This window comes from Mustela lutreola, chromosome 2 (assembly GCF_030435805.1).
Source record: "Mustela lutreola isolate mMusLut2 chromosome 2, mMusLut2.pri, whole genome shotgun sequence".
Taxonomy (NCBI): Eukaryota; Metazoa; Chordata; class Mammalia; order Carnivora; family Mustelidae; genus Mustela; species Mustela lutreola.
This window is the reverse complement of record NC_081291.1, coordinates 214,295,027-214,310,598: the sequence shown is the minus strand read 5'-3', so window position 1 is coordinate 214,310,598 and position 15,572 is coordinate 214,295,027. Positions and strand designations below refer to the sequence as shown.

General features: G+C 50.4%; 1 protein-coding gene across 4 annotated transcripts in view; it reads right to left on the bottom strand.

Moving 5' to 3' along the window:
• Window positions 1–15,572, bottom strand: part of ITSN1 (intersectin 1) — a 221,217-nt gene that overhangs the window by 18,924 nt on the left and 186,721 nt on the right. For 3 of the 4 annotated variants that reach the window (XM_059164652.1, XM_059164654.1, XM_059164653.1), the window contains 5 exons: window positions 14,715–14,836; window positions 13,182–13,288; window positions 7,263–7,446; window positions 5,276–5,374; window positions 319–486 (listed from right to left, as the gene is read on the bottom strand). In XM_059164652.1, the coding sequence (XP_059020635.1) occupies window positions 319–486; window positions 5,276–5,374; window positions 7,263–7,446; window positions 13,182–13,288; window positions 14,715–14,836 (680 nt within the window). Of the gene's footprint in view, window positions 1–318; window positions 487–5,275; window positions 5,375–7,262; window positions 7,447–13,181; window positions 13,289–14,714; window positions 14,837–15,572 lie in introns of those variants that run through there. The other variant, XR_009351206.1, reaches the window with a different exon arrangement.

Genomic DNA, 15,572 nt, shown 5'->3' with positions numbered 1-15,572 from the left:
GCGGGTGTGCGCAGTGACAGAGGAGCGTCTCCGGGGCTGTGGGTAATTGGAACGACCTGATTGGGAATATGGGGGGATGTGTTTAAAGTGTGTTAGCAGATGGATGAAAAGCGGGGCCCCCTGAGCAAGAGCAAGGCGCAGGAACGGAACTTCGGAAAACGGAAATAAAGAAGTCAGTGGACAGGTGGAGGGCGGATCAGAGGCCGGGGGAGGAAAGAAGGCGCACGCGGTGGCCCGGAGGGGACAGCGCACAATCCTGCCAGCCCCCTCCTCCTCCAGGCTGGCCGCCAGGGCTCGGCTGGCGGGGCGGGGCGCTACCTCAGACAGGCCTTCACACTGCACATGCGCCTGGATCCACTCCAGCCGGTCCGAGTTCTCCTTCTCCCGCACCCCTTCGTTCACCTGCGAGCACAGCTCTTCTGCTTTCTCCAGGGCGTGCTTCAAGTGGCTGTGGTCGGGATGGTTTTCGGGGGTGTTTTCCAGGATCTACGGAGGACACAAACAGCGGCCTCAGGCAGTGCAGGGGGGGCCCAGCAGAGGCAGGGCGCGGCACCCACCTTTCCGGATGGGTGCCCACCGGGGGAGCTGCCGCTCTGAGCGCCCAGCTGCAGGACAGCCCCCCAGTTGTTGGCAGAGTCCCCGGGCGGGGAGGCGGGGAGGGGAATGCCACATTATTTAGACTCGGGGTTTGAGGACAGCAGTGGCTGCAGCCGGGGTTATAATGCGCCCTAAGGGATTTTCCCCCTAGAAAATGGCTCTTTTCCTAGGTCCGCTCCAGCTGCAGGCATCTGCACACCTCCGGAACCGCACACTAAGGTGTGCATCTGAGCACAGGTGCGGTTTTCTGTGTAGAACACGCTCAGCCAACGACTACACCTCCTGCACTAACATCTGGGCTCTACCAGTGACCAGCCACGCATGGGCCAGTCCCCTAAATGTTCTGAGCCTCAATTTCCTTGTATGAGAAGGGGGGATGCCCCATAGCCCCCTTCCTTTATAAGGTTATCTGGAGGACTAAATGATTTGATAGAGAAAGATAGATTTGACTTCGCAAAGTCCCTGGCCTTAGAAGGTGTTCAGTGAATGAGAGCCATGACCATCAGATTCTCCAAGGACTCCGAGGACATTAAAAGCAGAGATGCAGAAAGGTTGTGAGCCAGTTTGGGAATGCACCAGAGGATGTGGAAGGTGTACCTGCCTAGGCCTTGACCACACACAAATAATTCAAATGGAGCTAACCTTGAATAATATCTCACCTCAAAAGTACCCTTTGGTTTAAAGTCCTAGGGAAGCACCTAAATCGAGAAAAATGCTTGTTCTGGTCCTGCCTCCACCAATCGGCAACAAAAGCCCCCCTCTCCCCACGCTCTACCCTCCCAGCCCTGGCTGTAGCTAAGATCCCTCTGGGAAGTCCTGATGCCTCATCCCCAACCACATCCCTGGGGTGGGACTCTGGCATAGGAATATTCTAGAGCTCTCCAGATGATTCTAATGGGCAGCCAGATCTAAAGACTACAGCTCTAGACTAGGAGCCCACACAGCTGGCTTGTGCGAATTCATTTGTTTTGGTTTTGGTTTGGTATTGCTTTTGTTTTTTTCTTCCAATTTATTTAAACTAAGAACAACAACAAAAATAGTTCACCCATGTACACCACCCTCTACCCCTGCTTCTGGCAACAACTAATCGGTTGTCTGTATCTATGAGCTTGGGGTTTTCTTTAGTTAATTGTTTTTAAGATGCCAAATATAAGAAAGATCATATGGTATTTGTATTTGTGTCTGAGTTCTATCACTTAGTGTAATGCCCTCAAGGTCTATCCATGTTGACACAAATGGTAAGATTTCACTGTTTATTTTTTATGTCTGAAACATATATATGTGTATATATATATATATATATTGCATATGTTGTATGTATATAATACATTATGGAATATTGTGATTGATATATATTATATATATAATGAAAATTGTGATATACATATATATATCACATTTTTATCCATCAGTGGACAGTCAGGTTGTTTCCATGTCTTGTCTACTGTAAATAATCCTGCAATGAACATGGGGGTGCATGTATCTTTTTGAATTAGTGTTCTTATTTTCTTCAGGTTAATACCAAGAAGAGGAATAGTAGATTCTTCAAGAATCTGTTTTCCATACTGGCTGCACCAATTTCTATATCTACCAACAGTGGACAAGGAATCCTTTTTCTACGTCCTTACCAATGCTTGTTATTTCTAGTCTTTTTTTTTTTTTTTTTAAGATTTCATTTATTTATTTGAGAGAGAGAGAAATATCGAGAGAGAGCACGAGCGAGGCAGGGTGCAGAGGGAGAGGGAGAAACCGGTTCCTCGCTGAACACGGAGCCTGATGCTGGGCTCGATCCCAGGACCCTGGGACCATGATCTGAGCCAAAGGCAGATGCTCGAACAACTGAGCCACCCGGGCTCCCGTCTAGTCTTTTTTTTTTATAATAGTTATCCTAACAAGTGTGAGGTGATACTTCATTGTGGTTTTGATTTGCATTTCCCTGGTGATTAATTACAAAGAGCATCTTTTCATGTACCTTTAAGCACTGTGTTTTTAGAAAAGTTCCTGGTCATATCCTCTGCCCATTTTTAAACCAGATTTTTGGTTTTTTGCTATTGTATGAGTTGTATGAGTTCTTTATATATTGTGGATGTTATCCCCTTGTCCAATATATGATAGATACATAGACAAAGATAGGTGATCCATGTATATTTCAGTACTGACGTACCTGCAGTCTAAAATGCGTTTACCGAGCTTACAGCCATCATTTGCCTTTCATTGTTGTTCAGGATATTTTGTCACATAGAAAGTTTTAAGAAAAATGTTTACGCAAATAGTATACGGGCACATTCTTGATCTGCAAGATCCAAACAATACAGAAGTACATAGAGCAAATGTGAGAGTTCCCTTTTATTATCCTCCCCAGAGGTAACCATGCTAACAGGTCAAATGGCATCCCTTGAACTCCTTTTAGATGCTTTCCATGTATTTGATAATAAACACATAGTTTTTCCTCTGTTTTACAGAATGTAAAACACTGTAAGATTGCTCGTGGAGGTTTTTGGTGTTTTTTTTTTTTAATTGAAATGGCATTTTCTGGATGTCATTCCATGCTAATACATAGAAATCCCTCTGTCTTTTTTTTAAGATTTTATTTATTTATTTGACAGAGAAAGAGAGAGTACAGGGAGGGGGAGCAGCAGAGGGAGAGGGAGAAACAGGCTCGCTGCTGAGGGGGGAGCCTGACGTGGGGCTCGATCCCAGGACCCTGGGACCATGACCTGAACCGAAGGCAGACACTTAACCGACTGAGCCACCTGGGCGCCCCTGAAATCTGTTTTTTAAAATATTTTCAGGGGCACCTGAGTGACTCAGTGGGTTGGGCCTCTGCCTTGGGCACAGGTCATAATCTCGGGGTCCTGGGATGGAGCCCCGCATCAGGCTCTCCACTCGGCAGGAGGCCTGCTTCCCCCCATCTCTGCCTACTTGTGGTCTCTCTCTCTCTGTGTCCAATAAATAAATAAAATCTTTAAAAAATATATTTTCAGAGTACAGATCTACCACAATTTATTTGCTCTACTTAATATCTAGGTTGTTTCCAGGATTAAATTTTTTTTCAAGTTGCTCCAAGTCTAATCTTTTAAGTCTCTATTCTCACTGCCATGCTAAGAATTTCTCCACCTCAACATCATAAACAATATTTCATCTTAGTACTGCTGTGGTTTTTCACATGTATCTTATAAATGGCCACCTTTTAAGAATTCTCTTCTTGGTTCCACTGTTTTTCAGTTCATTTTCAGGTCCTTTAAAGGGCAGCAATCGTGTTTCTGCAAATAATGATAATTGCTTTTTCCCTTTTTAATATTTATGACTCGCAATCCTTTCCTTCTTTTTGCCCCTCACCCTATTGGCTAGATCCAGAACATTTCCAGCTCCAATGTACAATTAAATATTGAGGGGGGGGGGGAAGAAAAGTATTGAGCCAATTAAATAGTAACGGTCAGATTGGAAGAGAGGAAGTGGTAGGTTGAAAGCCTGATTCAAAATGAATTATTTAATCCAGCCAAGGTGGCCATAGTGTACTTTGTGGTGCCAAGCTGGGGTTGAACAGAGGAGATGGCTTATGTAGCGGGAGACGGGTTACTATCAAGGGTCTGAGCAAATCAGTCAAGTAAAGTATTGAGGATAATGAGAGGCAGGTTTCTCAGAAAAGGAGTTGTAAGTAAAGAGAGGGAGAGTCTAGAATCACCTCCGTAGTATGAGATTAGAACAGGAGGATCAGTGTGAACTCAAGGGTTTTAATACGCATTATCTGCATGGATTGAACTAGAAATATAAATGTAGGTGCGTATACTTACACAGATGGAAGTATGTGTGTATGAATTTAATATACATACACATATTTCCTGACTCTGCCACTGAGAGACCCAAAAGGCAGTAACACCCCAGCAGCAATGAGCACACCAGTGCCCAGACCTGAGTTTCTAAAGTCTCCACTAAAGGAAACCAGATCTAAACCCTTTCTCCACTGGGGCCCCTGGGTGGCTCAGTAGGTTGGGTGACTGTCTTCGGCTGAGGTCATGATCCCAGGTGCTGGGATCGAGCCCCACGTTGGAACTCAGCAGGGAGCCTGTTTCTCCTTCTATCTCTGCCTGCTACTCTGCCTGCTTGTGCGATCTCTCTCTCTCTCTCTGTCAAATAAATAAATAAATAAATCTTAAAAAGATTAAAAAAAAAAAAAAAAAAAAAACTTCTCTCCAGGAGCTAGCACCCTTGTGGTTATATATTCCCAGGCTCAGACGATGTTTGGGTCTGCTCACTCATATTACAGATAGAAACACAGAAACCCCATTTTTTTTTAATCTTTTGGTATTGGCTCCACAATGGCTTTCTGGAGTTAGGTAGTAGGCCTGACATTTCTTTCTCCTTCTTGCTGAGGAAAGTGAGGCATGAAGGCATTAGACCTCAAAAAAGAAAAGATCCAAAGACCCGAGCTTCCGTTTTCCAGCTTAGGAGGTAAGAGCTGCTTGGTCACACAGCTGAAGACTGTGTATTATTAGCTCTTTTCACAATAAACAGCTTTTTCTTTCTGAGTTACCAAGCAGATGCTTCCACATCCCCTCGGTGTAGGATTCTACACAACAAATACCAGGAGCGTTGGCAGTGATCTTGCCCATGACCCCGGATCCCTGAAATACTGAGAGAACATTCCTCTGCTTGAAAAGCCAAGAGGGATACTTACATTTTTAATGATCAGTGGGTATCTTGTTACCCGTTGCATAGGCTTCAGTATGAAACTAGAGAGTGGCATCCCTTTACATCGAGGGTCCATTGCCAGCCTCTGAAATGAGAGAGTTGTTTAAATGTGTTTGAGAAATCTGCCAAAGCCAGTCAGGGACATCCAGTCCTGGCCCACCACATTGTCTCATTTCTGTGGACGAGAACAGAAGAACCTGGCGTTGGAAGGGCCTGAGCTCTTTTCCCAATCCAGGATGATGGAGATTGGAGACCCACGCCCTCCCCGGGACACACGGTCCCCCCCTTCCAGAGATGAGCTTCTGGCTCTACAGAGAATATTTCTTCTGGATATCTGCCAGACCTTCTTAATAATCACAAGGATAAGAAGAGACACGAGGCTGTAGAGTTAGAATAAAAACTCTTACATCCCAGTGAGGCCAGAAGGGTTGAATCTCGTCATCCCGTTCAGATGGAGCCCGCACCTGCCAGTGGGAGCCCCAGGCAGGTGGGGACGGGGCGCTGGGACAGGAGCGGAGGAAGGACTCCAACCTCAAGTCTTGCGGGCTGTCCCCATGCTAGACCATCTGTCCCTTTTGCCAACTTGACTGGAGGAAAGAGTCCTTCTGTCCCCAAAGATGATCCCATCCATAAGGCACAGGGATTATGTGGTGACCCAGCTCTCAAAGGCGCTGTCCAGGTTTAATGCCTTAGAAACGGGAAGCTGCCATGACCAAGGCCCCAGGTCCCAGGACATGTCAGTGCTCGAACTTGCTCCAGCGTGGACAGCATCATTCCAGGGACACCTCATATACGGCAAAGGCATGTCAAATGCCCCCACCCCACCCCATAGGGATGAGGCGGGTAGAGGTGATGAGGGAGAGGAAACAAGCCCCCTGCCCTGGTTGGTGTCAGCATTTCCCTCCAGTTCAAGTGCATCCAGGGATGAATTCATCCTGCCTTGTGCCTCAGGGAGCACCAGCCCTTGGCTGAAAACCCAGGTAGCCCAGCATCTGCTCTGCAGTCTCTAGACCACCCTGGGCCTACTTCTTACCAGTATTTCTCCCCTTCAAATGACTTTAGAATGCCCCCATTCCTTGGCTAGCAAATCAAAGCATTTAGTGTTGAGAAACACCAGGAGAAAAGGAAAGAACAAGCCTGTGGGATGCTGCGGTCAAGGCGAGATGTCACAATGATGATTCTAACACGTGATTATTGGGGAGGAGGGAATGGCCTGCTCCCAGATGCACGAGGTACAAAGAGAAGCCTGCCGTTAGTGTTGGTCTAGTCACCAAAATGTAGCGGATGCTGAGCAGAAATTATTTGATTCTGTTCCTGTGTCTTTTTCTCTGGGAGACACAGAGGCTGTTTGAGTGGACCAGTGGGGCCCTCACGGACTCGCCCTGGCCAAGGCCAAGTCCAAGGGCTTGGGGCCTCCAGCAGCATGGTGCCCACATCCCCAGATGTCCCTTGAGGGACACACGGCTCTTGAGACCGCTGTGATCCCCTTGAGGCAGAGGTCTTGGCATCCCACACTCATGCCACACACTTCCTAGAGCTCGAGGCCAACAGCAAGAACCAACTGGGAAAGGAAAAAAGGGTCCCTCGGGATTCCTGGCCACTCCCTCTGCAGCCAAGAATGGGGGCACGCTCAGACCAAATGGAAAGGGGGCACCCGAGATCCACCAGACCCACTGGGCCTGACATATGAGATGGAAAGTTTAAACCTGCGTCCAAATAACCCCACTAACACCCGGACCACAGACCCGAGTGTCCGGGTGCAGGCTGGCCCCTCCTCTCCAAGCCCTGCCCTTTGGTCAAAGCCCCACCGGCCAGCTCGTGGCGGGCCCCTAGTGCTCGGCCACGACCTCAGTCCCGTGGGCTGTTTTTAGCAGGAATAGGCTTGCAGGCTTGGATTCGCTGGTCACACATCCAGCTGCCCTATGTCAGCCCCTGGCGGGCGGCAAGGGCGTGGCTGAGCCCGGACTCCTTACTTTGACAAACTCCTTGAAGTCTGGGGCCTCGTCCGTCTTCTGCTGGATCAGGGCAGCCCCGTTGAGCTGACAGCTGCAGAACCGGATGTAAGGCTGCATGTGCGGCAGCTGGGCGGTCAGGATGTCGCCGATCATCTTCACGGGCATCTTCTCCCCTGACATCTTCTTGCGGACCCTCAGCGCTCTGCACAGGGGACACGGGAGGTGAGCCCCCTGCCGCCTTCACGCTAGCTGGCAGTGACGGGGCACACTTCTAGGTTGTACAGACACAGAATGTGTGTGAGGGACACAAACCCAGGGCCGCTACAGGATCTACTGGGGGAGACAAGGAACAGAAAAGAAATACATCTGGTGCTCCAGCGAGGTATCACCGGGGGCATTTTCCTTCAGCATGATGGCTGTTTGCGGGTTCTTGGGAATGACAACTTCTCAAACACAGGTTTGCTGAATGAAGTCAGCATGAAAAATAATTCTTTCTTTCTTATGGAGAAATGGGAATTATTTATTTATTTAAATAAATTATTTAAATATTTAAATAGGAATTATTTATTTTAGAAATAAATATCATTTATTTTGCAGCTCAGACCGGATCCCTGTATCCATGTCTCACTTTATGGATTATCTGTGGTGTAAGTCCCAGGCTCGTACAGCCCCAGCACCGAGTCTGTTGCGGGCCAACGCCACCCAAGGGAAGCTACCGCTACCAGTGGACGTGGAGGCTCATTTTCAGACTAAACAGAACATAATTAAGATGGTAAGTCAACCGCCACAGAAAAGTAATCCCATTCTGTTCACCAAAGCCAGGTATAAATGGTTGTTTGCACTATCTGTGCCATTCGCTGCTTCCTTGCTGTGGCTAATTTGAACTTGACTGGATTACAGAGTTCTAAAGAGAGAAGCCTATTTATATGATAATGGACCAATAAACCCAGTTCATCTCCTGGAAGCTAAGAAGACACTGAAGGTACTGAGAAGAGTTTGTTCCAGGATGCAGCTGCAGTCTGAGCATGGAGGGCTGTGAGATCCAGGACTGTGCATCTCACCCTCCCACTCCCGTATATAAACTCCTGACACTGGCCTCTAGCAGGGCACATCACTGAGCTTCTACACTGCTTGGAGAACAATGTGGTCTGCGGGCAGGACCACAACACAGGAGGCCTCCTCTAGGGATGGTAGATGGATGGATGGATGGATGGATGGATGGGTGAGTGGATGGATAGATGGTTGGGCGGGTGGGTGGGTGGGTGGATGGACGATGGATAGATGGATAGATTGTTGGATAGGTGGTTGGATGGATGGATGGGTGGATGGATGGATGGATGGATGGGTGGACGGATGGATGGGTGGATGGACGGATGGGTGGATGGATAGATGGATGGATGGATGAATGGATGGATGGATGGGTGGATGGACGGATGGGTGGATGGATAGATGGATGGATGGATGGATGAATGGATGGATGGATGGATGGATAGATGGATGGATGGGTGGATGGATGGGTGAGTGGATGGATAGATGGTTGGGAGGGTAGGTGGGTGGGTGGATGGACAATGGATAGATGGATAGATTATTGGATAGGTGGTTGGATGGACGGGTGGATGGATGGATGGATGGGTGGACGGATGGATGGGTGGTTGGACGGATGGGTGGATGGATAGCTGGATGGATGGATGAATGGATGGATGGATGGATGGATGGACGGACAGATGGATGGATGGGTGGATGGACAGACAGATGGATGGACAGGTGGATGGATGGATGGATGGAAAGATGGACGGATGGATGGGTGGGTGGATGGATGGGTGGATGGATGGACTGGTTGTGGGATGGGTGGGTGGATGGGTGGATGGATGGATAGATGGATGGATGGATGGACGGACAGATGGATGGATGGGTGGTGGATAGATGGACGGATGGGTGGATGGGTGGATGGGCAGATGGAGCAGAATGGTATGATATACGGTTTTAACATAAGGTTGGGAGATTGTTACTATAAATTCCTTTGGCTGCTTTCACGGCCATGTTGGAGAAGCCCTGAGGCAAGGGTATGGTTCTATAAGAATTCCAAGGAAGTTCTGCAATATTAGCATTAGGCTTTGGAAACTTCAGACCACTTTACCTTCTTTCTCCTACATTTTTGGTTAAAGGAAAAATCCCTGGGCTGGGCAAACAAGTCAAGGAGAGAAATTTGAGGGACAGTAAGTTATGTGGTCTGAACAATTAGTAATTCCACCTCAAGCAGATACCCTTGTGGGGAGAGGTGCTGGTTAGCACCGGCTGCTTGGTGTGAGGGGTGGCAGCAGGATGCCCTCAGGATGGCCAGTCACCACTCAATGGGGAGGTTGGCATGGAATATCTCCCAACATGGAGAAATTTGCTCAAGGGTGATGTCACCCCCAATTTTGGGGGAACAGAGCCCTGCATAACCGTGTTATAAACTTGCTATGGATGGAAACAAGAAGAAATTCCATCTTTCTATCATTTTCATATGAGGAGGAACAAAACAATCTTTCTCTAAGGGAATAAAATTACCACCCACTCTACACACACACTTTTCAAAAATCATGGAGGACACAAGGAAAAGAAGAAAGAGCACACACAGATGGCCATTGTCTTGAAGAGGCTAAACCAGTACCTGAGTTCTGGAAGAACTCATCCAGAACACACTCAACCTGTCCAGCCAGGGGACAGGCCTATGGTCAGGCCCCGGCTATGGACCAGGCACCTGTCAGGTTCTGTGGTGGGTCCCCTTCTGGGATGTTCTGAACAGACAGGACTTACGAGGACTGGGTCCAAATGGGTTTGAAGGAAGATGTCACCAAGCTCAGGGGTCACGTGACTCAGTCACAGCAGCTCTGGCCTTCGGTGAGCTGGTTCATAATCTCATTTGAAGGTTTACTGGGCCAAGGCCTTGGACTGCCATGGTAATCAATCAGCTAATGAACATTTCAAAGAGTGCTCAGTTGTCTACAGGATGAATGAGTGCTCCCGGCCCCCTGAAGCCCATCCGGCCAGACCTGGCAGGCATTAATACATCCTATAGTGTCCAACCCTTTTCCTGCATACATTGCTTATTCTCCCTCCTGGCTGTCGGCACACCGGAGGCACGTGGAAACTGAGACACTTGCCCAAACCCACACAGCTGAAACTGACAGAGGCTGTTCTCAAACCCAGGCAGTGTGACCCAGTAGCTTGAAGTCTATAAGCCCTGAGCCTGGGACAACAGGCCCAGGCCGAGACCGGCCTCTGTGCTCGAGATGCTTCCCGCAGGCCCTGTCCTTCCTCCAGAACCCACTCCTGCCATCTCGACTTCCCTCTGTCCCACGGCCCTCGGCTCCTCTCTCTGGCACCACTCCTGGCATCTGCCCGGCCTTTGCCTCCTGCCCCTTCCCCGCACCCCTCCCCTCCCCTTCCCCCGGCCCAAAGTTCCTTCCTGTCTCCCCACCCTGTCTCTACCCCTGAGATAGGTTTGTTACTCTTTATTTTTGTTTTCTGCTCAAAATGAAATTATGTCTATCTTAATTAAGTTAAAAAGAGGTCGAATACTTTAAGAAGAACTTTTTTTTTTTTCTGTTGAGAAGCCCCTTCGTTTTCCTCCAGGTAAGGAGGCAGGAAAGGATGTTGATTAAACACGAAAACCAGTTCCAGCACCTGGATTTGCACGGCCTACGTCTCATCTGTGTCCCTTCAGCTACGCTGAGGGTCCCGCACCCACTCTTAGTGTGGAAAGGCTCTAGGTCTTTCTGCCCTATTCCGCTTCTCAAAAGCAAATTTCACAGCTCTCCACTCACCAGTAAGAGCGAATCATCCGTTCTAACCCCCAACCATAGCAGGAAGTCCCTACGCCCCGTTAGCTCGCCTTCGTTTTATTTACGTCTTCTTTTTCTGCTTCCTAAGTCCCATATTCTCCCCACTCCCACCCCAAGTACAAGGAGTCACTGGCCCTTGGATCAGGAGTGACAGACAGGCGGCCGCTCACCGGTGACTTTCCAGGGAGTCCTGCCGTAAGTCCTGTTTCTCCAACAGAAATTCCTCTCTCACTCTGCAAGGCGCCCTAAAATCTCCCTGTCGTTGGGGTGATTCCTTTGCATGAGGAAGTTAAGTTTATGCAACAAAGGAGTGTAGCAAAATGTCCCCTGACTGGTCTACAATATAGGTCCTCACCCTATAACCCTTTTCATTTTTCTGTATGTTTAAAAATCTTCATAATAACATATAGAGAAGAGAAAAAAAAAAAGAAATCAGGTCTCCAGGAGGCCCCTGTTAAATATTTTATCTAGAATATCCAGACATTAGACAGTTCACCCAAACGAACTGATCAGGTCATCAGAGGACGGGGCCGGAGCACAGGGACACCACGCTGGAAGGCGGCTGTCCCAGTAGGGTTGACGTGACCGACAGCACTCCAGGACCGCGGCTGGCCTCCTAGTTTCTCAGAATGACACTGCGTGCTCCAGAAGGCTAACACCAGACTGCGACTTTACAGGTCCCGAAACAAGGGGTCCGAGAGTTCATCTGCCCACGGATACCATCCAGAACAAGTTAGAAGGTGCTGGAACCCTTCAGGTTCAGCATGCAGAGGTTCGGGCCTTAACCAGACCCCTTTGCCCCAGGTGATGCGACAGGCCTTCTCCCAGGCCAGGGGGCTGAAGCCAGCACTTACAGAGGCCAGGTGCGTGTCATCTAAAGATGCCCCAATAGTCACCCTATGCAGGAGGTACAGTTATCATCCCCATTTTACAGACGAGGACACCAAGGCCTGGGGAACATAAGTCACTCGCCCAAAGACACAGCCAGCAGGGCAAAGCGCAAGGCGTGAGCCCAACCATCTGTCCCACAGTTAGGTCCAGAAGTTTCCACAGCATGGTGCTCGAGGACAAAGGATGGAAATACTTTCTCAAAGCACCCCCGGTCATCATCTCTGAGTATTTGCTTTCCAGAACCCAGAGAAAGCAGACGTCCTATTTTTACCTTGCCTCTACCTCTCTCTCCATCCCCTAGCCGTGCCCGAACACACACTCAGGAGAGAGGAAACCTGAAATGACTTTCTAACAACCAGGGCTCACACTTAGGAAATCCGCCCTTCCTCGCTACAGGAGAGTAGAGCTCAGGGAGGGACGCCAGCTCCCTGGGGCTCCCCTGCTCTCTTGGCCCGGCAGAGGGGGGCCCGTCCTCCCCGCCGGACCAGCGCAGACCTAGTCCACCATCTTAGCAAGTTGTGTTTCAAAGCGTGGATGGCTGCTGGGCCCAGATCTGGGGGGCTCTTTTTAGAGCTGGAGGGGGCCTTTGTGATGACATAATCCCATCGCCTCACTTGACAGCTGGGGACACGGAGGCTCAAAGAGGCAGGGCAGGGAGCTGGGCTCTGAACCCAGGTCTCCTGCCTCCCAGCCCTACAGCCGCCTTTGGAAACAGAAATGGGAATAAAACACCAAGGGCTCCAAGCCGGCTCCTGGGAGCGTGCACCTGACAAAACGCTGACCGTGGGCAGCAAATGCTCCAACCGCTTTCCATCCACAGAGCTGAGAACATCCCAAGAGAACAACACGCGCCCCAGGGACCTGCAGTCTGCGGGGTGCCCGTGGGGAGCTGGCCCAGACCCTGGGGAGGGAGGGAACCAGGACCCGGAGGGGGGGCCCCATGCGCTCTGGAGACTCTAGACCCGCAGCGAAAGCAGGAACGTGGCGATGGACTCTGCAATGACAGATCGGGGTGGGGGGGATCCCCAGAAAGCATCGGGGCCACAAGGAGCCACGATGCTTGTGAGCGGAAATGAGCGGAAATGAGCGGAAGAGGCAGGAAACACACGGGGCAGCATGCACGGGGCCACGCGGACGAAGCCACACGGAGGTGCTAGTGTGTGAGAGCCGGGGGGGTCAGAGGGTTGCAAAGCAAGGCCGGGGTTAGGGGGAGGCTTACTTCAGTAGTTTGATATTACACATAATCAGCTCCTTCCAGTTAACAAAAACCATAGCACCCTCTTTCTCTGTCAGCAGCTCAGACTCCATCAGGGGTTTCTGAAAGATCTGCGGGTGCGGAAAACGAAGCGGGTCAGAGAGCAAACGGTTAGCGTACATCTCGCACACCAGGCGCCCAGCTCCGCTCCGCAGCAGCCGCCGGGCAGCGGGGCCTCCAGCGGGAGCCTGGCTGGGGGCTTCTAGCCTGGGCTGGGCTGGGATAGGGACCGGCTTCGGGGGAGAAAGGGGCCTGTCCTGACTCCAAGCCCTGTGGGGTTGGGCGACTCGGGGTAAATCACAGCTCTTCACCCAGCACCCCCCACCCCGCCCCGTGGGGAGCCCCCACCTCCCAAGAGGTCATTATCTACCACTGGAGCCAGGGTGAGCTCCTGAAGGTTGGAGATAGGACAGCCTCTGGTTGGCATAAACGCGGCCAGTCTCAGGCCGCTCCCTGGGAGCCCTATTCTTCATGCGTCCTTCAGTTGACCTTGAACCTGGCATATGCCAGACCATTGCATGGGAGTACTGCATTGAAGGGCGACACTCGTATCCTAGACATCCGAGATCGTGTATTTAGGATGCTCAAGGGTCTTGAGGGACAGGCGCCTTATCTGAGTGGGCACCAGCACTTCCTGGGTGTGAGCGGCGGCCTCGCAGGCCTGCCTTCTGTACTCATTCAACACGGGGCAGCTGGGCAGTGACTTTCCCAGGCATAAATCTCCAAGGAGATGACTGCACAGCTGGTCGGTGCTGGGGAGGGGGGAGGGCAGGAGTTTCAAACCTATCACAGCACTTTTCCAGCTGTCGAGAGTGACCCTGACATCTAGCTTGGCAAACCCCCGTTTGCCAACACGGCCGCTTCCCGTGACTATGGACAAAAGCCTTCTGGAAAAGCAGGGATTCCCAACTCTGCATTTCCCCTTCCTTCCAGACTGAGTGGCCCAGGCCTTGCGACAGCTACCAGGGAGGAGAGAGAAAACGGGGCGTCATCCAGGACGGGGAGGGGCTGGGGGAAGGGAAGCATCTTCATCCTCAGCCGCAGACTTTCCTCAGGGACAACGTGAGCCACGAGGAATACCTTGTGATACTGGCCGGACTGGCGTCCAGCTTCAGATGCCAGCCCCGAGGGCCGGGAGACCGGGAGACCATGCGACCGTGCGGCCTGCTCAGTGGCATTGACTACGCCGCTTCTCTGAGTCGAGTCTAGATTCCCAGTCCCTGCCCATGTGTCTCCTCCCTCTTGGACTCAACTAGCCCTGGGCACCAGCCACGTGTGCCCCTCTACAGGGATGACTCAGAGGACCATGGCTGAGAGTCCAACCATCTTCTCTTGGGCATGAATCTTCCTTGTGATTTACCATTCAGACGCTCCGCACACATCAGAAAATGTCTCATGTTGAGAATCAGGAGGTCTTCCTCCTTCACAGAGCCCTCCCCTCTCCAACCCTCCGTGCCCGTGCCCCCCGCCACCCCCGGCACCCGCCGCTGCCATTACCTCCGTGACCAGCTGCAGGTCATTGACATAGTTCTCCTCTGTGACAATGAGTTCATGGATGTATCCTTGTCTCTTTCTCTCGGTTGGAGTCAACATATCCAAGAGGTGTAGGTCTGAACACCCTGGAAAACACAACCGTGGGGACATTTCAGTCCAAGTGTGGGGAGGCGCATACAGCTTCTCAGTGAAGAGCTCCGGGCCTTCATGCCTGCCGGCCCCTGCGGTCTCAGTCTAGCTGGGCAGTGGGAGGGGTTGAACTGTGTCCCCTGAAAGTACACATGCAAGTTCTAATCCTCGGTACCTGTGAACTTGACCTTATTGGGAATAGGGTTTCTGCAGATACAATCCAATTAAAATGAAGTCATACTCAGTTAGGGTGGGCTTAATAATCCAATAGGACTGCTGTCGTTATAAGAAGTATCCAGGGCGCCTGAGTGGCTCAGTCGGTTAAGCGTCTGCCTGTTGGTTTCAGCCCAGGTCGTGATCTCAGTGTGGTGAGATTGAGCCCTGCGTGGGGCTCCGCGCTCAGTGCAGAATCTGCATAAGATTATCTCTCCCTCTCTCTCTCCCCCTGCTTGCTCTCTTTCTCTCTAAAATAAAATAAAGAGGGGCGCCTGGGTAGCTCAGTGGGTTAAGGCCTTTGCCTTTGGCTCGGGTCATGGTCCCACAGTCCTGGGATCGAGCCCCGCATCGGGCTCTCTTCTCAGCAGGGAGCCTGCTTCCCCCCCTTTCTCTCTGCCTGCCTCTCTGTCTACTTGTGATCTCTGTCTGTCAAATAAATAAATAAGATCTTTAAAAATAAAGAAAGAAAGAAATAAAATAAAGAAATAAAATCTTAAAAAAAAAAAAAAAAAAAAG